Below are 21,561 nucleotides of genomic sequence, written 5' to 3' on the forward strand. Positions count from 1 at the left end.
CGAGCAGTAACGCTAAAAGTCTTCCTATATTGCTTGCCGATTAGCAGTCCTAGCTCTCTTCGATACACTTCCTGCCGCTTTTCACGAGTGTCACTGGCACGAAAGTCTTCACAATCACACCGGTCCTTAATTTCACGCAGTTGCACTGTCACGTCCGGCACGGTGTTTTTCCGACTGTTCCGACACCCTTCGAATATCGCGCACAGCACTGTGTCCCCGAACGGTCGACACTCGGTTTCCAATGGCAACTGCACCGATGGCGCTCTCCTTCCTTCCTGCACCGTTGTGTCGTTCGAATCGTTCATAAAAACGCACCCACGTGGTCGTTGATTGCACTCACTTTGCGCGCGGAAATTTGTTAAAAATTAAACTAACGAAAAAATACTAAAATCAACAAGCTTAAGGTAAGATGAGACTTAAAAACAGTAGAGTTAAAATAACAGATGAGTTAAATGTTTCGATATGATGGATGGTTTTCCGCAAAACACGGCTACAAAGTTCCGTATTTGCGTGCAGTCGAATGTGTTGGCGCTGAGCAGCGGATGGGATTTCTCGCTCTCTTCCTTGGTCTGTCAACTGTACGGATCGACGTCGCAAGAATGTCTGAGATGACGCCACGAAAGAAAACTCCACCGAAGCTGCTGCCCGTCGATGGTAGAGTAAAACACAAAACTCAAAAAAAAAAAGAAAGAGGGAAAAATCCAACCGCTGTTACCGGTGTTTGCTTTTGTTTGTGGTGGTCTTTATCGTCATCGTCATCCGTATCATCATCGCCGTCGTGGTTCCTTTTTCTTGCATGTGTGCACCGGGGAAGGCCAGCGCGCGCTGGCCATCGCCGGTTCGGTGCTCGATTTTCTTTCGCATGTCTTCGATGTGGTTCAGTTTTTTTTTCGTTTGTTTCCTCATATCTTCGCTCTTCCTTGGGTGAACCCGTTCGTCGTGGTCCTTGTTTTGTTGAGAAACATTTTTTTTTCTCAACACGTTTGCCTCGGTACCACTAGCGACCTCCTCTTCCGCTCGGGAACGTCACCCCAAGTGGAAAGGGTTGAAGGAAATCCGAACGGGAACGGAATCGCGACTCTCCGGAATCGGTTCTACTCGTTCTATCTCGCTCTTCTGATCTCTTTTTCTCGCACATATCTCACTTTCATCGTGGATCTTCGGCTCGCCTCGAATGCTATACTGTTCACGCACCGCTCACTAGGATCCTTTTTTCTCATCCTCATCATTTCCATCATCGTCAACGCTGTTTCATCTTCGTCCGGTTGCTCCTGTTTTGGCGGAGATCGACCAGTGTGCTTGTGTGTGTGCTTACGTTCCTTGGTTCTACTAAATGTTGTACAAAAAAATCCCAGAAGGGTTGCGGAGAACATCGAACATTGGAAAATTTTCTTCTGATGATGATTTAAGATTCTGATGATGAACGAAAAAGCGAGCAAACATTTGAGCGAAGCACGGGATGAAAAACAAAAAAAAAACTCCCATCGTGATCATGCCAACGAGAGACAGAAGATGCGTACCGCAAAGCAGGATGGCTGGATAGGAAAAACAGGCTGCCCGCAAAGGGGGAAAACTCGGTGATCAAGAAACTTTTTAAACCGCGAAATTAAGAAGGGTTGATAAGAGGGTGAAACGCAAAAAAAACACCCAACACATCTTTGTTGAACCCTGGCTCCGCCCTTTGCTGTAGCAGACTTTTTTTTTCTTTCTTACACATTCTTAGCGTTTGCTCACGCAATCGACCCCTTTCTGCGTGAGTTTGGCGATCCCGGCTGAGAAATGTACGGTGAAAAAGAAAAACTAAGATGAAAGCAAGCAATCATCGGGTCATTGCTGGTATCATCGTCATTCTCCCGTTCCCCGGGCAGCGCTGTATATTGTTTTGGCATGTGTTTTATGCTCTCCAGATTTTTTTTTTTCGTCCGAAGATGCTGCGATCCGCCGATGATCGTAGAGGAATGTGAAGCACGTGGCCGGGCGGCGGTTGGATGCTTTGGCGCGCAATCCTTCGGGTGCTCGCATAACGTTCGTCTGCGCAGGCTGCCGATAAATGGTTGAAGGTCACCGTAATGTTACAGCATATGCTGTGGCGGTAGTAATGACGGTAAATCTCCGAGTCAACACCTATAAACATCCCTTTGATTGCATATGTTGTTATCTTTCCGAATAAGTGTGTATAGTTTACAAGGTATGCGAGCTATTCGAAGAATGTAGGAACTATTTCGAGAAACCAATCAACAATCAATCAAAGCGACTATACTATTAAAAACGAATAACATAATGATGGATGAAATCAATCAAATTATTGCATTCCGACTATTTAAGCAATGCATATAAAATAGATAGATTTGAATTCTCAGAAGTATTTAATGTGAATGTAAATTTTTTTTCTGTTTAATTTAATCATATATAGTTGTTGCTTTAGCTTGTAGCTACAAATAACAATTGTCAGAATAGAAAAAGGCGATAAAACGACATTTATTTTATTTTTATTTATTTATTTATTATATATTATTATGACGGACGCTGCCGTATTGTTAGAGCCAACATGCTCTAACAGACTTTTTTGTTCTTAGGGCATTATAAAACGACATTTCTTAGATGATGATTTCTTAGATGACTGATGCAAGTAATAACATTCTCAAAACAGACGTAGTAGTTTTAAAAATAAAAAATAGCTGTTTATTGAAAAATTTATGTTTATTTAAAAATAAAAAATAGCTGTTTTAAAAATAAAATATAGCTGAAATAAAAATAGCTGTTTTATTTTCTGTGCTGTGCTAGTGGTAAAGATATTGAAATCAGTATACAGCACAATAACAGGTTTTCCCTTATACCAACTCTCATCATGCAGAGATAAATATTTAGCATCCGTGCGAATTGTCACACATTCGAAGCTTGCAATTTTCCGACATCAATACAATTCGATTGCCCGCATCTCAAAATGATTCATACTACTGTAGATGTTTTTAAGCGAACCTGTGAAGTGAATCTGTGCTAATGAGTTTCCATACCGAAATAATTTACACTTTAGAAAATGGATCGTTTCAGCTATAAGTTGGAAGTCACACACTTTCGTCCAAATATATCGTGTCATAAAGCCAGTCCCGCAAAATGAGTGAATTTTCGTGTGGAATCGATCAAAAAGATCATTGCTCAATTTGCTGTTGCTGCTGCTGTTTGCTGAAATGTAGTCAACATGGAGACACGGTCAACAAGGACAAGCGCCTCGGCCGGCCGACCAATCCCATAAATCTTTCCGATGACAAACCAATGCACGGGTTGGTAGAAATTTTAAATTAAAATCTTTCCATCGTGCGACCCCGTGCACGAGGTGAAAAACAGTCCGCTCGAGCGTCGAGCGAAGGTAGAGGCTCGGACCCTGGTCTACCCATCGTGTACGTCGATGTTTCTTCCCACACGCGCTCGGCGATGTGCAGGATGCGACAAGGATGCTGTTTCCAGCCGGGTGCAGAAGGTAAAAACTGCGATAAGAAAGAAAAGCTGCTCGCCCGTTTGCGATTTTCTTCCCTTTTGCCCGAGTGTCGATCGATCGCGAGACAAAGTAGCGCAATAAAAACCAGCAGATCAAAGCCAAACTGTCGATCGCGGAACGACGCAGGAATCCTGGAGCTCTCTGGCGGACGACGCGGGAACGAGTGCACCGAGCAGCCCCGTTTGGCAGAATTCCTCCGGTGCAACATGGTAGCAGACGCTGAAAAACGACCGCGGGTGAGTAAAAACAAATCACTCCGAGCTTCCCGCGCGATCACGTGATTAAAATAATAAAACTTACCCGAAAATCACAAAACCGGCCGTTTGGTGGACCTTGGGACATTCCATGGGGCCGCGGGCACGACGAACGTCCAGGCCCGATCCCGGGGTCGCAATGTCCGATTTGTATTTTATCTCATTCGGAGTTTTTGCTTTCCGCCGATGAAATCTGTCCCATTTGTGCTGTACAGTATTTTCGATAGGATCCACCACTCCTGTTCTCAATGTTGTGTGGGGGGGGGGGGGGGGGGGACCTCCGGTGGACGGGAGGAGGAGAGACGCCCGTACCATCGGGCAGCTTGGTGTGCCAGCTTTGTTTGATTTAGGACCGATTGCACCGGACCCCAACGATTGCCGTCGAAGAATTTCCGTGTGGATGGGTAGTTTTTCCTTCCCATGCGTCATCTTTTCAAAAACCAAGTTTGCACCTCAAAAACCCTACAGCCAACCCCCGCTTGCAGGTGCGGTGCAGACGTCCCCACCGATGAAAAGATGCGTTTCCAGCGCCTTGGAGTGCGAATGGACATCGAACGTCGGTCGTGATCTCATAAGGTTCAGTGACTGAAAAGGGGCGAAAGTTACAAAAAACTGAAAACTCTATGCCATTGGTCGCAAGAATTTGGGCTAAGAAAGGCCCGTGCCAAACCTGTCAGGTCGAAGGATCTGTACAGGAAAATGTTGCTTCTTTTAGGGTCCTGTCTGCAGACCAGACAAATCTTTTTTTGCATCATATCATCGATCATGCACTTTGACTGGTATTGTACGAGGTTGCTTTTTCACATCACAACCCAGTTCACGATTCGAGTGGGAATCTTTAAATCATTTTGTTGGAAATATTGGCAGTTGTTAAGGTCAATCAAAATAAAAATGAAATTCTAGATGTTTTCATAGTTTTAAAATAAACCAATCCTCTACCTTGCTTAAGTTGCCTTTATATGATTTATATTTGCATGCTGGAAAAAAACGATACTTTTATGATTCCATGTAGTCTTATTTTCAAATTAAACGATGTATAGGAAGTCTTGAAATGTTAAATAATTTCTTATTTGACATAAAATATCCCTGAAAAAGGACTAAAATTATGCAAATCTTGTTTATATTACAATACCCTTGAAAAATAACCCAAAATATACAAACTTTGGATATATTCTCTCCGTTAATACTCGTAGAAATGCTTTATTCTATGTTCGCTCTTGATTGTTAAGGGAATACCAGTAAACTCAATACAAAGTTAGCCACATTTTTAAATTCGTTTGGTTCGTTTTGGCTGCAAGAATTCTTTCAGTTAAAAAAACATGTACTTGAAACAGTTAAAAAAAATCATTTTGTCGCTCGATAATTAGTGGGCAGCATTGAAGAAAATATACGTCCACCATTTGAATCATTGCGCTCTGATGAATGGCTGCTAATTAAACTTGTTACATTATGATCAAACGTTTCCATGCAAGCCCCAATCGGAACTCGGCTCGGCCTAAGGAAAGCTTCAAAAACAGTGAAAGAGTTCGCAACAAAATACATAATGTATTTGTGCACGATCGGGAATGGTTTTGCACCGACACCATAAAAAAGGGACGGGTGATGGTCGATTAGAGCGACGAGTGCGAACGACTGCGGCCAGTCCGACGCCACGGGCCGCCCGCGAAGGATCGCGTTCCATTGGTCCAAATTGGTCCCGGGCGCTAATAAATAAGTGACCAAAACGAGCGTCCCCCGGACACAGGGTGAGGGAAGACAAACGGCAGCGTTGCGGACGGACCCGGTACGGAAACGTTGGGAAAACCAGTTGCGAACAATTTCTGCTGCGTTCCTGTACGGTGGAGGAAAATAATTAAAAATGACGAACGACTTTGTAGGCGTCTTTGAAAGTGATAGTATTTTACCATTGTTGCGTGTCCACGCACAAGGAAACCTTTTTCCTTATTTTTCCCATCTTTCTTTTTCTTTCCTAGGGTTTTGTTTTGTTTTTTTTCGGTCTCTCAGCGACAATCGGTCTCAGCGAGAAATGATAAGAAATGTTTCCGTTTTCCCCCCAGCGTCTTGTTATCCCGTTCTCTCCGATTTTCTTGAGATCACAAACTCCCACCCCGGGTCGTTCAACCATTTGGACCATTTAGCCTTTCGGAGTCCGGTACAAAGGTTCGATGAAATTCCTCGAAATAGGCTGGGTAATTTTGCAGCAGGCAGTGGCTGAGAGGGGCAAAAGAAATTGGTTCAATGAAAAAGGGTTGGAAAATTTCTGTAGATTTTTTGTTGCTCTCCACAAAGAACTTTTTCCCGATTGGAACTGATGCCACGTTCTGCGGCTTTGGATGTTCGTGGTGGCGGAAGGGGGCGGGTGCAATGCTAATTTTATATTTATTTTATCTCTTCATAAATGTTGCGTGATCCGTGAAAAAAAAAAGAAATGTACAGATGAGTCTAACAAAAACGGGAAACATTTGGCCAAACTTTGCGATTTGATGTTATGGTTTTGGATTTTGGTATGATTTCTCATTTTCGGCAAAACAAAAAACTCATCCTTCAGCCTCACGCACAGTCGGTGGAAAATAAAAGAAGTGCTAGAAGTCGAATACAAAATAAAAGTGCTGGCACGAAACGAGATGGATTTTAGTTGTAACCAAAACTCGAAACAAATTAGCCGGGGGAAAGGATTTTTTTTAAGTGCGATATCTGAAAATGAACATTACGGAATGTTTTGTGAAGTTAGTATTCATCAACGACTGCAGGAAAAATATGGAAAACGATGGGGCAAATGTTTCAATACAAGAAAAACGATGAGGGAAATTTCTTAATACCAGTCGATTTTGTATTTATTGTACACAGTGCAACAATTCGCTTCGAAATTGTTTCCCTTTTTAATTTGTATCATTTGGTGTATTGCTGCTGTAAGCAATATTCCAGCCGATGCGTCAGTGCTTGGGTTTCGGTGCTACCTGCCGGCCGCAAAGTGGTCGATGACCGCTTCGTCCAAGAAAGAAGAATTTTTCACGCCGCCCCAACAGCGAAAACTCCGGCCCACACGCGGCCCATTTTGTTCGTTCTTCGATTGGAAAAAATAAATAAATAGTCACACATTTCTTCTTACGTGTAGTTGATATGGGAGCGGGAGGGACGGGTAGGTAATGTTGCTTAAGTATGAGTATGCTTAATCTTATCAGTTTTGTTGTGAAAGGTGTTTGGCCACCGTGCTCATCACGCTGGGGGCGCAATCAAGGGGACTAGCGGTAAATGTTACCACAGTTCTCTGCTCGAGCAGATTCGATTTCACACGTCCAACCCAACGGGAATGTAATATCTGGGAAAAGTGATTTAGCTCTGCCTATTTTGAGCTTGCCTGGGAGATGTGAAGACCTTGCCGGGGTTGACTCCGCTACGCCTTAAAAACCTTGCCTTAAAATCCTAGAAACTACATAATGCACGAACGAACGAATGCGACGGCGCGGTTCATGAAATCCTTATCCCCAACGGTCCAACGCTGAGGGGTCCTCGGGTTTTGCACGAAGAGGTTTGGTATAAAACAACGAGTCCAAAGAAGCGTCTACCATGCACACCTACCGCCCTACTGATTGTTAACGCTAATGATCTGGTTGATCCACCCGATGAAGGACGACACCTTCACGTACACGCCTGGCACATCGACGCGGCCGCATCCGAAGCCCCACGACACCAGTCCCGCCAGCTCGTAGAACCCATCGTCCTGGCACACCAGCGGCCCGCCGCCATCGCCCTGGCAGGCGTCGTTGCCCTCCTCGCCGCCGGCGCAGAAGCTCGAGGCCGGCAGGATGAAGATCTTCTCCGTGACCGCGTTCACCTTTCGTATGCACTCGGCGTCACTGACGATCGGTATTTCAGCCTCGCGGACTCGCAGCGGAATCGGACCCGCCTCGCCCATATAACCGTAGCCGGTCACCGTGCAGCGCTTGCCTGCCGCATGGCTGACACCTCGAGCCGGAAGGCAGACCTAAAAAGGCGAAGTGAAAAAGAGAGTGAATAATCGAGACATTATGGAAATAGCGCCAACATTTCTAGTGCTAGAAGGTTCTTACAATATCTGAATGGTAAGTGGTAAACAAATCCATAAACCGAGGCATCGGAACTAAATACCAGTTCCGAGGCTTCAGAACCAAATATCGTGTCTTTAAAGCCTAACAAAGACTACTACTACCTTAGATTGATTGAACAAATAGGCAGCATCGATCGACGAGAAAATAGAATAACCTAGAACTTAAGCTAACCCTTTTTCAATCAGTCTATATGTTTTGCATTGATATTTATGCCCCTATCCATTCTAGTGGTCTAGGGGTTACTCAGTAAGGAGCTGAATAGTAAACCATGGAGTCCACAGGAAACCTTATAAACTTTCTCTATGAGAACATCAAACGAGTTCAATCTTCCCTGACCATATTTAAAATTCTTCATGTACTTGACCATAGACTTAGTTCCGTAAAGTCATTCTTGTTTATGTTGCTATCCATTTGATTTATAGACATACAGCTTATTGCCCTTATAAGAACTTGAAAGCACTCCCCATCGTTTCCGCATCCTTACCAAACAAACGCCATCGCGCAGTTCCGCCTGACCGTGCAGCTTCAGCAGCGCTATATCGTTGTCCAGCGTTTGACTGTTGTGATTGTGATGAATGTATGTGGTGGCCACCCGCAGTGTTTGTGCTCCGGGGCTGCCATATTTGCGCGTCAGATCGTAGTCTCCCACGCGCACATAGATTGCGTCACCCGAGCGAACAATGCTGAAAAAGGTATGGAAGAGATTTGGTTACCGTTAGCTGAATGTATCCAGTTGTAAGCCGTAGCCCTGAACTCACTTGGTGACACAGTGTGCCGCCGTCAGGACCCACTGCGTCCCTATGAGGGCCGCCCCGCAGAGGTACTGGTTGAGCGAGTTGATCAGTGCCACCTGCCAGCACCATTCACCGTTTTCGCCATCCTCACCGCCTACTACGCGTCCCTTTCGGTGATTGCTCCAGTACTTGGCCACTACGGTGGCATTTTCCTTGACGCTCGGGTGTCGCAGCAGGTCCTCGGGGACGGTGTCGTTGTGATCGTGGTAGATGATCGGTATCGGCACGATGCTACTTCCAAGCACAAGGCGCTCGGAGCTCTTCGACCGGTAGATACTGTCGACGTCGATGTGGCGCGCCTGGCGTGACAGTGTGGTCTGTTCCTGTGCTTCATGGTCTCGCTCCAGCAGCAGAACCTCACGCGTGAGATAGGACTTCGCCGCACGGCTGGTTCCCTTCACGCCGCAGACGTACTTCGAGTACACCTGAGGACGTGGCGTGGTCGTGGGAGGCTCATACACCGGAGACTGTGCGTAGGGTGCGGGTTGCGTCGGGGCCACCTCGTAGATATTGTTGCTGATCGGCCCGGGGTAGGGGTTCGGTGCCGGTGGACCATAGCCCTGCTGGTGCGGCGGAAGTGGTGCCTGCTGCTGCGGAGGCTGTGGTGGCATAGAACCCTGCCCTACCATCGGGTACGGCTGCTGGCCCATAAGACCCGGCACTGCCGGCTGCTGCGGCATCATCTGCGGCGGTGGAGGAAGGGCCTGCGGTGGATAGGTGTCGTTGTACTTCGTTTTGCTGGCCGCAGCGGCTTGCACTTCCTGGATCTTGCTCTTCGGGGCGCAGCACTGCGTGCCCGATTTCTTGCACTTGAACAGATCGGTCATTTCGGCGTTACGGAAGCAGGTGAAGCTGAGGAGACTGACGATACACGAACCGGGACACTCTTCGCGAGGGTCCGGAATGGCGGTCGTCGTTGGGGCCGGTGTTGTCGTGGTCGTCGGTGGTGGAGGTCGCTTCTGCTGCGGTGGTCGTGGTGGTGGAGCGCGTGTGTTGTCGCAGCACACCGAACCTCGCTTACAGTTGGCCGTGTTCGGGATGAGCACCGAGGGACGCTCACAGAAGGCAGCCATGATGTTGAGCAGACAGAAACCGGGGCATCGTGGCAATGGGGGCTACAAGTAAGTGGAAGAAATCAATGAGTATGGGTTCATTTCAACAACAGCTACTACAACAACATACCGGTGTCGCTGGCCGTCTCGTGGTTGTCACCACCTGTTGCTTGTTGTCCTCCGCCACACCGGTGATGCAGCAGGATCCTTCGTTCGGACAGAACGCTTCACTGTCCAGATCATCGCAGAACAGCGCAAACAGTCCGTTAACGCACTCTCCCTCGCACTCCTTGAACACCGGTCCCTGGCCATTGTTGGCGAGTGTGACCGAGGTTGTCTTCAGCTTGGACGGCGCGACCGGTTTCGTCGGTTTCGGTGTCGGCTTTGGCGTGGGATTCGTTTTCGACTTGATGGGCTCTTCGGTGGTGTGTGGCCGCTCGGTCGTTTTTGCGTACGGCTTCGGTGTGGTTGTTTTGTTCGTTTTCGAGTCAAAGTGCGCCGTAGGAATGTACAGCTCATCGGGCGCGTTGTCCGGATAGATGTCTCGCGACACGCAACACTTGGATCCACTCTTGCAGAGGCCGGCCGTTGTCAGGTATGCCTCGCAGTACTCGGCAATGCGATCCGCAACACAAACACCCGGACAGGAGGCTAAGGTAAAGAAACATTTCATTAGTTCATCACTTTGGACCAATTACTGCGAGTTCCTTACAGTTATTCTTGTTATCCTTCTCCTTGATCTTGGACTCCGTCGTCGGCTTTGGCGTCGTTGTCGTTGGCCTTGGCGTGGTCGTCGTTGGCCTCGGCCTGGGCGTTGTCGAAATGTTTGCGGCGGCAGTGCTACTCTCGACGCAACATTTCATGCTCGGTGATGGGCAGGGAATGTCGTCCAGCACCTCGTAACATATCAGTGTGGCCAACGTGTGCACGCACACTCCCGGGCATCCTTTGGCGTCCTCTGTGCTTGTGATGGAGTCCAAAAGTCCTGCAAAAAGTTGATGCAATGACATGAAAATAAGTGATGTCTATACGGTACGTCATACTTAACGTTAACTCTTCACTTGTTGTGCTTCTCTCACCTGATAGAAAACTACCGGCCAATGAGTCATCCTGGCAGCTACCACTGGCCACAAGTAACAGTAACACGATCGTGGCTTTCAGTATCATACTGCTGATTGTAAGTCACCTAGTGGACTTTCTCTGATTCATAAACACGCCGCGATCGTCGCGGTTTCCGGTTTAACGTACAACAGCACCGTTTTTCGAATCGTTTACGTACTTTTCACTCAAAATATCGGAAACTTTAAGTCAGATAAATTGGGTAATTTTTCGCGGCACTGAAAATGTTCATGAATTTTCACTTTTATTCTTCACTGTTTACACTCATCCACATGGAAGTTCTTTTTTAACTGTTGGCATGCAAAAAACACCAGATTGTTTTCACTGCTGCCTTTCAAATCACTTGTTTATCGAACTATAAGTCTCGTTTTTCACCGACATCAGTTTCGTACTCACTTCCAGTTCCTGAGGTTAAGAAAAGGGTTACCAAAAATTACACAAAACACCAACGAGTTAGCACAAACCAACCATCCCACTGAAACCTCTCAAAATTGTCGATGGAACTAGGCTACTACGGAAAGTTGGTCATGTGTGTAGTTTTTTCTTCAAATGGAATAGCATTTAATACTGGCGTATGGAAGAAGCTGGCGATTTTAATAGGCGCAGCGCATGTACGCCAAACCATCGCTTTCAGTGGAGTGAAAATGTGTTCCAATTTACACTCGGACGCAAAAGGAGCGAAACTAACTGTGTTTTGTTGCCCGGGCCCGAATCAGATACACCGCGGGACCACCGAGCGTTGTTTGCTGCTCTGGCTGGGTTTCCAGTGCCTGCGGCCGGCCGGCGTACTCGCGAAACGGTTGCAGATGGACGCAAGATTAGATGCGTATCAGTTCGGTCGATCCACCGGACAGGTGCTTTATTGCTCCGGACCGTCGTTTTTTTTTTTCCCCCGGTGGCAAACGGTAGGACTTACGTGCGATGTTCGCAGTACTAACGTTGTGTCACACTTTCTAAAATAAAAAGTGTAAACGTTTCAACCACCAATGGGGTGTACCGTTACAAGCAAGAATCCGACTCGCGACACCACGGATTGGGTGTGTCCCGAAGTAAACAACCTACTTTGGTCGAAAATGGCAAGAAAGGTGGAATTCGGTGCCGGTGAGCTTCAGCTAAAATATCGTCACCATGTACCGTACTGTTGTGAGCCACCCTGTTAATTATGAGAAAGTTTCACAATAACCGTTCGAATACATTCCTGTGCCAGTGTCACGTGTTTAAAACACTCGCAACGAAATCGCAGATAGCTTTGATTTGCTTGCTTACCATGACACGTGGGTTGAAATATTTCACGCCGGACGAAAGAATGCCGCGACAGTGAAAGCGCCGAACCTCCTAACCGAAAGGTTTTACCCCCGCAGGGCATCACCACCAACAACGGCAACAACAATTCTAGCGACACGAGCACACCTTCACGCGGCCTACGCGACCACCGATGCGTAGGGTTTGTTTGCTTTTCTTTGACACAGATTTAAGAAACTATTCTTTCCACCACCCTTCTCCGGTGACCCTACCGGTGCGCGATTGAAACAGGTTTCGGGAAGCGGGAAACCGGTCCGGGGCAGATGAATCAGCGGGCGTTCGCCACCTGCAGCTGGACGGGGCAGGTTAATGCGTTCGTGTTCGGGTGCCTCGGTTCAGGCCAACGGCCATCGCCTTGTGGCCGTGGACTCGCCTGACTCCCAAGCCGTCGATGACTTTGTGAAGGTTATGGAGCGGGGAACACGATTCAGGCCGCCCGGCAAGATGGGGAGCTCCGTTGTGCCTGGACCGCGGCTCAAAACAGTGTGATACAACACCGCTGACCCATTTCCGGGCAACATTCCCCGTGCAGAGGCCCTAAGCATATGGGTGAGGTCGAGGGAGAAAAACAAAAAGAGAAAATATGTCACCACGATGAGCCCGACGGGGACTTGCGCTGGTCACTATTGGGAATGCTGAGGGAATATATGTACACCCTCACACACTCATGCACATGGCTCGATCGTACAGGAAGGCCAGGTACCACCAACACGCAACAGTGGCGATTTGTGACAGACTGATGACTTTCATTTAGCGATCGCCAATTCCGATAGGTTTTCTCCAACCGTTCCGTTCATTTCTCTTTCAATCGGTAATGCACTTCCTTGCGACAGCCACACACACACACACACACACACATACACGGGTACACAAACAATAAAACACCCCAGTGGGGTGAAAGCATCCGGCATCCGTTGCCCCGCTGCCGGTGAAAATGAGAGCGTCGGCCGGTGGTCCGTTTTGAAAACTGGGCGTTTTTTTCTTCCTTCTGTTTTTCGCCATTTTTTTGTTGGTGCATTTGCCGGTCTCTAATGGGGGGAAAATTCGAACTCCTACGCCCGATCCCCGTTTGAAAGGTGAAATCAAGTGAACGGCCGGACGACAACCCGCCCGGCTGGAAAAACGCTCGTCCTGCCGTGAAATGCTTATCGACTTGTGCGTTATCGAGTTGTTGAGAGCTTGAGGTGGTAAATATTGTCCTGTATTTTAAACCTGCTTCAACCGCGGTTTAACCTTGACCTACTTTTGAGGAGTAATCGAGCATGCGACCTCTTTTCCATCCGGACGTGGGGGCAATGTAATATTTTGCGGCATCATTTTGAGTTTTTTTTTATGATACGTTATGAGGCGGCAACCCCAACATACACTGTTTACTGCAGGTTTTACCGGACTAGTTAACAAAAGGCCGTACGGTCTAACTGTACCGCGGAACACTTTGCTGCAAGCAAGCCGTTTCTGATGACCAACAGCAACAAACAGGTTCCGGGAACCTGCAGCCTCACTCCTTGAGGTAGGATTGCGTGACGCTACACTACACGATGAAGACGTGGTGTCCAACTCTTAACTTCACACTGATAGATATTACCAATTGCCACGCCATAGCACTGCGTAATATATTGGACTACACACTTTAATCACTAAAGTTTTCCGTGAGATTAGGCACTTCTTGTAACTTGGATGCAGTACTCCCTTCGATGGAGAAAACTCTACCCTCACACACCACTTTCGAAACAGCAAGGAATCTATTGCTATGGCAACATGGATTTTGTCAACACTTGCAGGCCAGAGGAAGATATTCACTGGATTCAAAAACAACACTCAGCACTTGGGAAAACCATGAGGAAAATAGTATTCCACCGGATGGAAGTAAGATTTGTCGCGAAAAACCTGGTGAGTCAGTAGAGAGTTATCGTCCGGAAGCCTCGAGCGATCCGTGCGTCTTACCAGCAGAGCCGACAGAGTAATGTTACTTAATATTGCGCCTGAAAGCTGAAGCTCCGGCAACTTTCTTGCTGGCCGAATAGTTTCTCCACGCCCCGTGCGTCCGATCTTGCTCTTTTTCTCGCGTTTCTTCCCCGGTTCGACTGCGGACACGGGGCTCTTTCACCTCCCCCCCCCTCGAAGCCCACACAGCATACCGCGGCGTTCGCGTGCATTCCTTTCTCGATCCTCAACGGATCCGTCGACGCACGATCGCGCGAGTCAATCTTGCGTTCCATTTCTTTTCGCTCCTTCCTCGAGCAGGTTTTCTCTCCTTCTCTTTCCCTCTTTCGCGTTGTCAGTCGCTTTCTCAAACTTCTCCGCGGTGCCTATTCTCGGGTTCGTCGCCGAGCACGTCTTTGCTGGACCACATCATCTCCCGGGGGAGTCTCGCGGCCGGGAGTCCGGGAGAGCGTTCGAGAAGAACGCTTGCCCTACCTTCCAACCCCGTACCGCTACCGCCATGATCATCCGATATGGTTTATGGCCAACCACCGGCGGTGGAGTACTTCGATCCCTGGCTTCGTGGCGCAGCAGCGAAGCGTTTGGGCCTCCTTCTGGCATACCCATTTGAGTCCGCTGTCTTTTGCGGTAGTTCATCATCCACCACGCAGCACTTCGACCGATGCGGGTAGACGGTGAAGTGGCACCTAGCGTTCCGTTAAATTTTTGGTGCATTTTTACATACCATTCTCGGTTGAGGGTTTTCCTTTCCCAGCATCTGTTTTCCTATGGCTAGAGCTCGGAAAAGAATTTATTTGAATACCGATAAATCACACCCCTCTAACGGGTCTGTCAAAGGATCAGATGTCTTGAACATTTGAAAAAAAAACTGTTATTCGAGTATGCACCCTTGCGAGTCTCAAGGGACTTGAATTTGTAATTGATTTTCTAAATCGTTTGATGTTACTCCAATATTTCACTTTAATTTTTCCACCCGAACTCGTAACAATTGAAGATTTATTATTTCCATTATAGTCATTGCTTGCTTCAGAGAAATATGGCCATTTGTTTTTATTCTCAACTAAATTCTTAGATCGAGAACCTTTATGGGAAAGGCTAATAAGTTCTTCCAAAATGTACGCAGTTAGGAAATATTTCTGAACCAACATGAACTCCACACTTTGGTATGATGCAGGTTAAAGTTAAATCCACATAAAAATAGTAATATAATAGTTAAAAATAGCGGGTAAACCTCGAAAGTTTCGGTACCTGCATGTAAGAGGTATAAGACTCAACCATGTGATGGAAGTTGAAATATTGGAAGTTCCATAAAAGAAACTGGAATTTCCATGCCAGGACAAATTTTTGGATTTTTCTTATGTTTATAATACCTGACAAGCAAAGAGAGCAAATCTCATAAAACGCTCCTTTTATGTGTATTTTGTTGTGTAAAACTGCTTTCCATTGGCCTGTTGCCATAACGCATCATATGTCTGTGTATCTGAAGCCAAAATTAATGTTTGCAAACAAAATCATTGATGCTTTTTCCTCGACCCCAATCATGGAGGTGAAGGAAGACGAGAAATTTGATTTTAACGATCTACTTGATTTTTTGTTTTTACTACCCCACCAAGCGTCATCACTCCCTACCGTCGATTGCACGTAGAGCAAAGTGTGTATGCAAACCTACGACCTGCCAAGTCCAACTCCGGCAGGAAGTAGTCCGGGCTCCGGTTTTCACCTGAAACCGTTAGAACCCGCTCCGGCCGTACCCGCCGTCGCAGACGCGGCTGTAATTTGCATTGGCCGCGGGACTACCGTTCGGCGCAAATCGGCCGTACGGGATTTAAAGTCGTGAGCACTTCATTCGCAACACCCGCCCTTCAGCCGGTTCCCTTGGGCCAACCGAGCAGTACCAACCACCGATCGATCGTGATCGTTCAGATACCGTTCGCGAAAACGGAGGGGGCCGCTGTCGATCAACATTCAAGCGGCGAGTGAGAATGAGTGAAGTTTTTCCGACTGGATTCCGCGGTGAGAGGATGCGCTTAAATTATTATTGTTGGTTTTTTTTCCTGCGTTTTCGCTGTTCTTCTGGCTACTTTCACACAAATGCAGCGCCAAGACAAAACCGTTGCTGGTGCACACTCACGTAGAGCAAACGACGAACCCAAACAAGACGCGCCCCGGAACAGAGGCGCCAAGCCTGCGGTCTAGCGGAAACAGACACGTAGCGGTATTGGAGATCGCGAGTCTTCGTGTGCCTGTATGTCTGCATGTATGTGTATGATTGTGTGTGTCTGTTTTTTTTATCACTCAATATTTAACCTAATTTCTCGGGACTTCACTTAGCGTTCCTCCTACTGTACGCTCAGGCAGACAGACAGACAGACAGATGGGCACGCAGGCAGGTTGTCCTTATTTCGTTGCACCACGTTTCCCGTCCAGTGGGTCTATTAACAGTAGGGATTCACAACGATCTCACAGCACGAAGTGCGAATATTTGGCCGATTTCATCATCATCATCCGCCCACAACCGACCTCATCGGATCGGGAGCAAGAGTTCGAGTTTGACACAGTTGCCCCATGCGACGGGGTGTTTTCCTCCGTTGCTTCCTCTTGGCACGCTTTGTTCACTTTGCATTTCATGCTTACTTTCTCCGCGCACATGATCGTCATCGGCACCGCCACCGGTTTCATATCGGGCGAAAGATGCCACACCGCGAAAGCACCGTTTTACCTTATCGAGCGCCGAGATCGAGCTTGACTGCACAGGGAAGCACGACCGAGACACGTCCGCGCAACTCAGCTGGCCACTTTAGACTGACCGGTTCGATCGGCGATCGCCGAAGGTTCGTCTACAAGACGTGCTGCTTGCACGTGGATGTGAAATCTCCGTAGGATGGTCGATGGAGCGCGCGCGTCGATGCACCCCGGTGAGGTCTTCATCTGGGGTCCAGCGTGTTTCTTTTCATTCATTGAACGACATCCGGACGATCATCCGGGTTTCATGAATCACCACTGTTTGTGACCTGTATTTTGTGATATTTGGGAAACACGTGCATACTTGGGAGGTGAATAATAAATTGAAAACATGTAGGGCCGAAATGATGATTTTTAAATTTTTCAAATGTTCGTCACCGGTTGCAGGAAAACATAACTATTTGTATAACCAGCAAATGTCTCAATTATAAAATGCATAAATAGTATCCATTTCAAATTTTATTTTTGATTCCGTTAAACTTTGCTTTATCATCTAAAGCGCCATGTTTACTTGCAGTGGAGGGAAATAGAACTAACTGACCAGTCGACGCTGTTTTATTACGCCCTAAGGTATGCAACCGAATTTGAGAGTGGCATGGTTTTTGCAAATCATTTTCTGAAAATCTAACAGAAGTTCTGTCACGGGTAGTGATGGAGAAACTGAATCCCTACAGGGGTTCGAATCTTTCGATTCCAATCCATTCTGAGATCCGGATCTTCGAATCCGAGTCCCAATCCGTCATATCATGCGTACCTACCAAATCTACAGATTTTTCATATTATTTGTTACTTTAACAATTGAACAATCAATAGTTGTATTGATCCAAAGGCTAAATCGAGCTTTTGAATGGTCCGCAGGATCATTTGGATCGCTATCGCTATCCGCTCCCGGGGGGAGCTGTTTCATTTCAGTTCCGAGGAAACTACCCACCACTATGCGCACAATTTTGTCTGAAAAGAGAATTGAAAATTCTCTCGCAACATTTTGGAAATCTCTCTTTCGAAGAGAGAGATTGCGCATCGGGATCTTTCGAACTGGGTTTTCCTAGATCCCCCTGGGATTCCTAACTTGCAAATCTATGTCCATTTGACATTCTACCCAGCGTTCGATTTGTTTAAACTTACATCAATCAATAGAACGACTAGTTATGTGACTAATTCGACTCAAAAAATTGTGAGTCGAATCAAACAGTTTAGGATCAAGTCAGAATCGAATCAAATCTTTAGAATCCGTCAAATGAGATCCAAATCTTTAGAATCTGTCAGATGGGATTCGAATCTTTAGAATCTGTCAAATGGGATTCGAATCTATAGAATCCGTCTAGGGATCGAATCTTCGAATCTTCCGAATCTCGATTCTGCCAACACTAGTCACTGAAGCAGTGCCGTCAACCGTTGTTTGTTGACGTGTTGATTTGCAAGTGGTTCGCGAAAAATACAAATTTCCACATTCGTCCGGAAACTTGCAAGACGTGAGGAACTGCACGTCTGCGGTGACACAGAATGCGGAAAGCGTTATGAACACGCCAGTGTTAATTATTTTGCAATCTTCTCGCGGAGTTGCAACATCCGCCCGCACAAGTATCGTCAGAAGTGTTTGGTCTTCGTAGTGTTATACGGAAGTGCAGATAGAACGTGCCGAACAACATCGGAACCAAATTACCACGAGCAGTGTTTTAATCCAGTTTGTTTACTACGTCCCAGAAACAAAACAAACTTTTCAACTTCAGTGATAACTTTAAAGTTCGTACCGCTTTCAGCGGGGTCGGAAAAGATACCGTAAACATCGTGCCGCAAAGTCGGTGCCCGGGTAACTGTTAAAACAACAAAACCCAGCACAAAAGCAAACAACAGACGTAACAAGTAGCCGAGCTTTTCAGTGTCAATGGCACCGTGGCGGAGGCTTCTCGTCGGCCAGCTGGCCCGGTGGGAGTTCCAGTGGGTTGTGATTAGTTTCTTAGTGTTGCTTAGCTTAGCAAATCGTTCCAGTGGTTACTTTTACAGCGGTGGCGACGAGGAATCGAATAACGATCGATTCTGTTTTTGCCAGGTATGCAAAGAGGCCCCTTAATTATACGCCTCCTCCGTAAAGTGTGGTGAATAACTGTGTCATTCTATTTGGTTTGGAAACCGGATTCCGTTTCAGCTCCAGGGTACGATCGATGATTGCAGCTGTAACGTGGATACGGTCGATTACTACAACAATGTAAAGATCTATCCACGCTTGAAGAGCCTGCTGGTGAAGGACTTCTTTCGCTACTACAAGGTGCACCTGAATAAAGACTGCCCGTTCTGGGTGGACGACAGTAAATGCGCTATGCGATTTTGCCATGTGGAGCACTGCGAGGAGAAAGACATTCCGCCTGGCTTGAAGGGCGACACGGGATCTTATCATAAGGTAAAGGAAAGGGCGTTGTTTGAGGGGGGTTGTCGGGTTTTGTCCACGTTGTTTCGGCAGCAACAGCACATGTTTGCACATGTTGTATCGAATTGACCACGTCAACTGTTTTTTTTTTCCAACACTTGTCGATACGAAAAAGAGTTAGAACCATTGATAACCGTCCCTTTTCTTTATTGTTTTTGTATTGATTACGCGTTTATATGCATTTAATCAAATTACTTACACCTGGTCTAATAACATAACCCCATCCGGTTGGTGAAACAGGTTCGAATAACTTTCTCTTACCATGTAATATTTTTCTTCTTCGTCTAGTACATTAAAGAGGTTCAAACTCTGACGAACTGCAACGAAGATCTCGACGTGGAACTAGGCTACCTCAACACAAGCATCAGTGACAAAGCGCACAAAGAATTTCAACGGTGGGCGGATTATGACGAAGCGCAAGACAATTTCTGCATCCTGGACGATCACGAACCGGGCGCGGAGTATGTAGATCTGCTGCTGAACCCGGAACGGTACACTGGCTACCGTGGCGAGTCGGCGCGGCGTATTTGGAGCAGTATTTATTTGGAGAATTGTTTTCAGTAAGCATCAAACAACATGATAACCCCCTGCCAACGATGTTTGTAATCATATACACCCCCTTTTTTGCGTTCCCCCAGAGCACATTCGATAAAGAAGAAAAATGCCTTCTCGGCAATGATCCCCTACCAGGACATGGCGCACAACGAGGTTTGCCTCGAACACCGCGTGTTTTACCGAATGATTTCCGGCCTTCACTCGAGCATCAATATTCACCTGTGTGCCAACTATCTGCTATCGGAGAAGAGCTCGCTCGGGTTCGTTGCTCCCAGTGGCGTGTGGGGTCCGAACATGGAAGAGTTCGAGCGCCGCTTCAGTCCCCACATGACCGACAACGAGGGTTCGCACTGGCTGCGAAATCTGTACTTTGCCTACCTGGTGGAGATGCGTGCCCTGGCAAAGGCGGCGCCGTATCTTCGAAATGAAGAATATTTCACCGGCCTCGAGAAGGACGATCGGGAGGTCAAGACGGCCGTAAAGGATTTGCTCACCGTCATCGAAGGATTCCCGTCGCACTTCAACGAAACGGCCATGTTCAGCGGAGGCACCTCGGCGATCAAGCTGAAGCACGAGTTTCGTGAGAAGTTTATGAATATCTCCAAGATCATGGACTGCGTGGGGTGCGACAAGTGTCGGCTCTGGGGAAAGTTGCAAGTGCAAGGGATGGGCACGGCACTGAAAATCTTGTTCTCCGGAAAATTCGACGACAAAGTAGACAGTAGTGGGCTGGGGACGAAGCTTAAACCACAATCGCCTCCGCTTCGATTGAAGCGCGGGGAAATAGTAGCTTTGTTCAACGCATTTGGAAGGTAAGTTTCCGGTTGCTATCATTTAGTTCAGAGATTGAGTACACCAGCGTGTTTCGGTTTTGATTCTGTTGCAGGCTTTCGACCAGCATCCACGAGTTGGAGGAATTTCGACAACGGATGCGATGAGTAGTTGGGAAGCGATGAAAAGACTACAAACCAATACCGGTGCAACGACTTTGTGATGAAACTTGACTTGTAATCCCAAGCAATCCCAACGCTACACAGTGATTACCGGTGGCTCGTTTAAGATAAGACTTTGGGAATCGTGTTTGTTATAGTTAGCAGAATCTATCGGTTGTATGATTTTCTTAAATTTTTTTTTTACCATTTGATATCTGTTTTGTTTTTCCTCTCGTTTCGACGTAGTCATAGTTCATGTATTCGACCTGCTAGCCCGAGTACGGTATGTGTACTGATCTTGAAGATCACCATATGTTATTTACAAAAAAAAAACATACGGTATACTACCGTCAGAAGATAACGAAAGATACTGTACAGCTGTTCTAGGCATATACACGCACCGCGGGTTGGTGCCAACGCCCGGTACGGGGAGGGCCGTACTTTTCCTACTAACTTATACCACTAGTTGATGTTGCCCATGTGCATATATGGATGTAAATTATCGATATACAATCATATTTATGAGTTTTGTAAATAAATGTAATGGCGAGCCGTTGTTGAGGCTGATAACAATCAAAGTAGAATGTTTTATATTTACTAATAGGTGAACTGTTTTCAATTGTCGTTTGTTAATTTCCTATATCACTTCAAAGCACCTTCAAATGACCAGTAAGCTTCACTGGTTTGTTTAATAACACCAACAACAACCCCACCATCGATCAAGTCTTAGCTGCGTTGCTTGGTAACGGTCTCCTTGAGAGTTAGGTTGTTGATCGTCGCTAAGGTGACCAAACAGGCTGGTTCAGGTTGTTCGACTGACATTACTCGCCAAAGCAGCAGTTTCATTGCAGTGACTGA

General features: G+C 46.8%; 3 protein-coding genes across 3 annotated transcripts in view; 1 reads left to right on the forward strand and 2 right to left on the reverse strand.

Annotated features, from left to right (window-relative positions):
* LOC131258941 (vacuolar protein sorting-associated protein 37B) overlaps positions 1-21,561 on the reverse strand; it is a 492,072-nt gene that overhangs the window by 228,861 nt on the left and 241,650 nt on the right. The window lies entirely within an intron of this gene.
* LOC131258922 (protein masquerade) lies at positions 7,334-10,851 on the reverse strand. The gene is made up of 6 exons (XM_058260322.1): positions 10,764-10,851; positions 10,397-10,669; positions 9,815-10,335; positions 8,597-9,747; positions 8,323-8,521; positions 7,334-7,735 (listed from the first exon to the last, which is right to left on the reverse strand). Exons 1-6 carry the CDS (start codon positions 10,849-10,851, stop codon positions 7,334-7,336), a joined length of 2,634 nt encoding a protein of 877 aa, XP_058116305.1.
* LOC131258924 (ero1-like protein) lies at positions 18,205-21,261 on the forward strand. The gene is made up of 6 exons (XM_058260325.1): positions 18,205-18,372; positions 18,672-18,841; positions 18,938-19,189; positions 19,505-19,776; positions 19,855-20,583; positions 20,658-21,261. Exons 1-6 carry the CDS (start codon positions 18,309-18,311, stop codon positions 20,707-20,709), a joined length of 1,539 nt encoding a protein of 512 aa, XP_058116308.1. The 5' UTR covers positions 18,205-18,308; the 3' UTR covers positions 20,710-21,261.

Source organism: Anopheles coustani, chromosome 3 (assembly GCF_943734705.1).
Source record: "Anopheles coustani chromosome 3, idAnoCousDA_361_x.2, whole genome shotgun sequence".
Taxonomy (NCBI): domain Eukaryota; kingdom Metazoa; phylum Arthropoda; class Insecta; order Diptera; family Culicidae; genus Anopheles; species Anopheles coustani.

What these genes read in the sequence shown, in the direction of transcription:
- LOC131258922 (XM_058260322.1), bottom strand. Translation starts at nt 10,851, where the DNA reads ATGATACTGAAAGCCACGATCGTGTTACTGTTACTTGTGGCCAGTGGT. An exon ending in GGCCGGTAGTTTTCTATCAG is followed by an intron (nt 10,670 to 10,763) that starts GTGAGAGAAGCA and finishes AACTTTTTGCAG; the next exon opens with GACTTTTGGACTCCATCACA. An exon ending in GAAGGATAACAAGAATAACT is followed by an intron (nt 10,336 to 10,396) that starts GTAAGGAACTCG and finishes TCTTTACCTTAG; the next exon opens with CCTCCTGTCCGGGTGTTTGT.
- LOC131258924 (XM_058260325.1), top strand. Translation starts at nt 18,309, where the DNA reads ATGAACACGCCAGTGTTAATTATTTTGCAATCTTCTCGCGGAGTTGCA. An exon ending in ATCGATTCTGTTTTTGCCAG is followed by an intron (nt 18,842 to 18,937) that starts GTATGCAAAGAG and finishes ATTCCGTTTCAG; the next exon opens with CTCCAGGGTACGATCGATGA. An exon ending in TTGTTCAACGCATTTGGAAG is followed by an intron (nt 20,584 to 20,657) that starts GTAAGTTTCCGG and finishes ATTCTGTTGCAG; the next exon opens with GCTTTCGACCAGCATCCACG.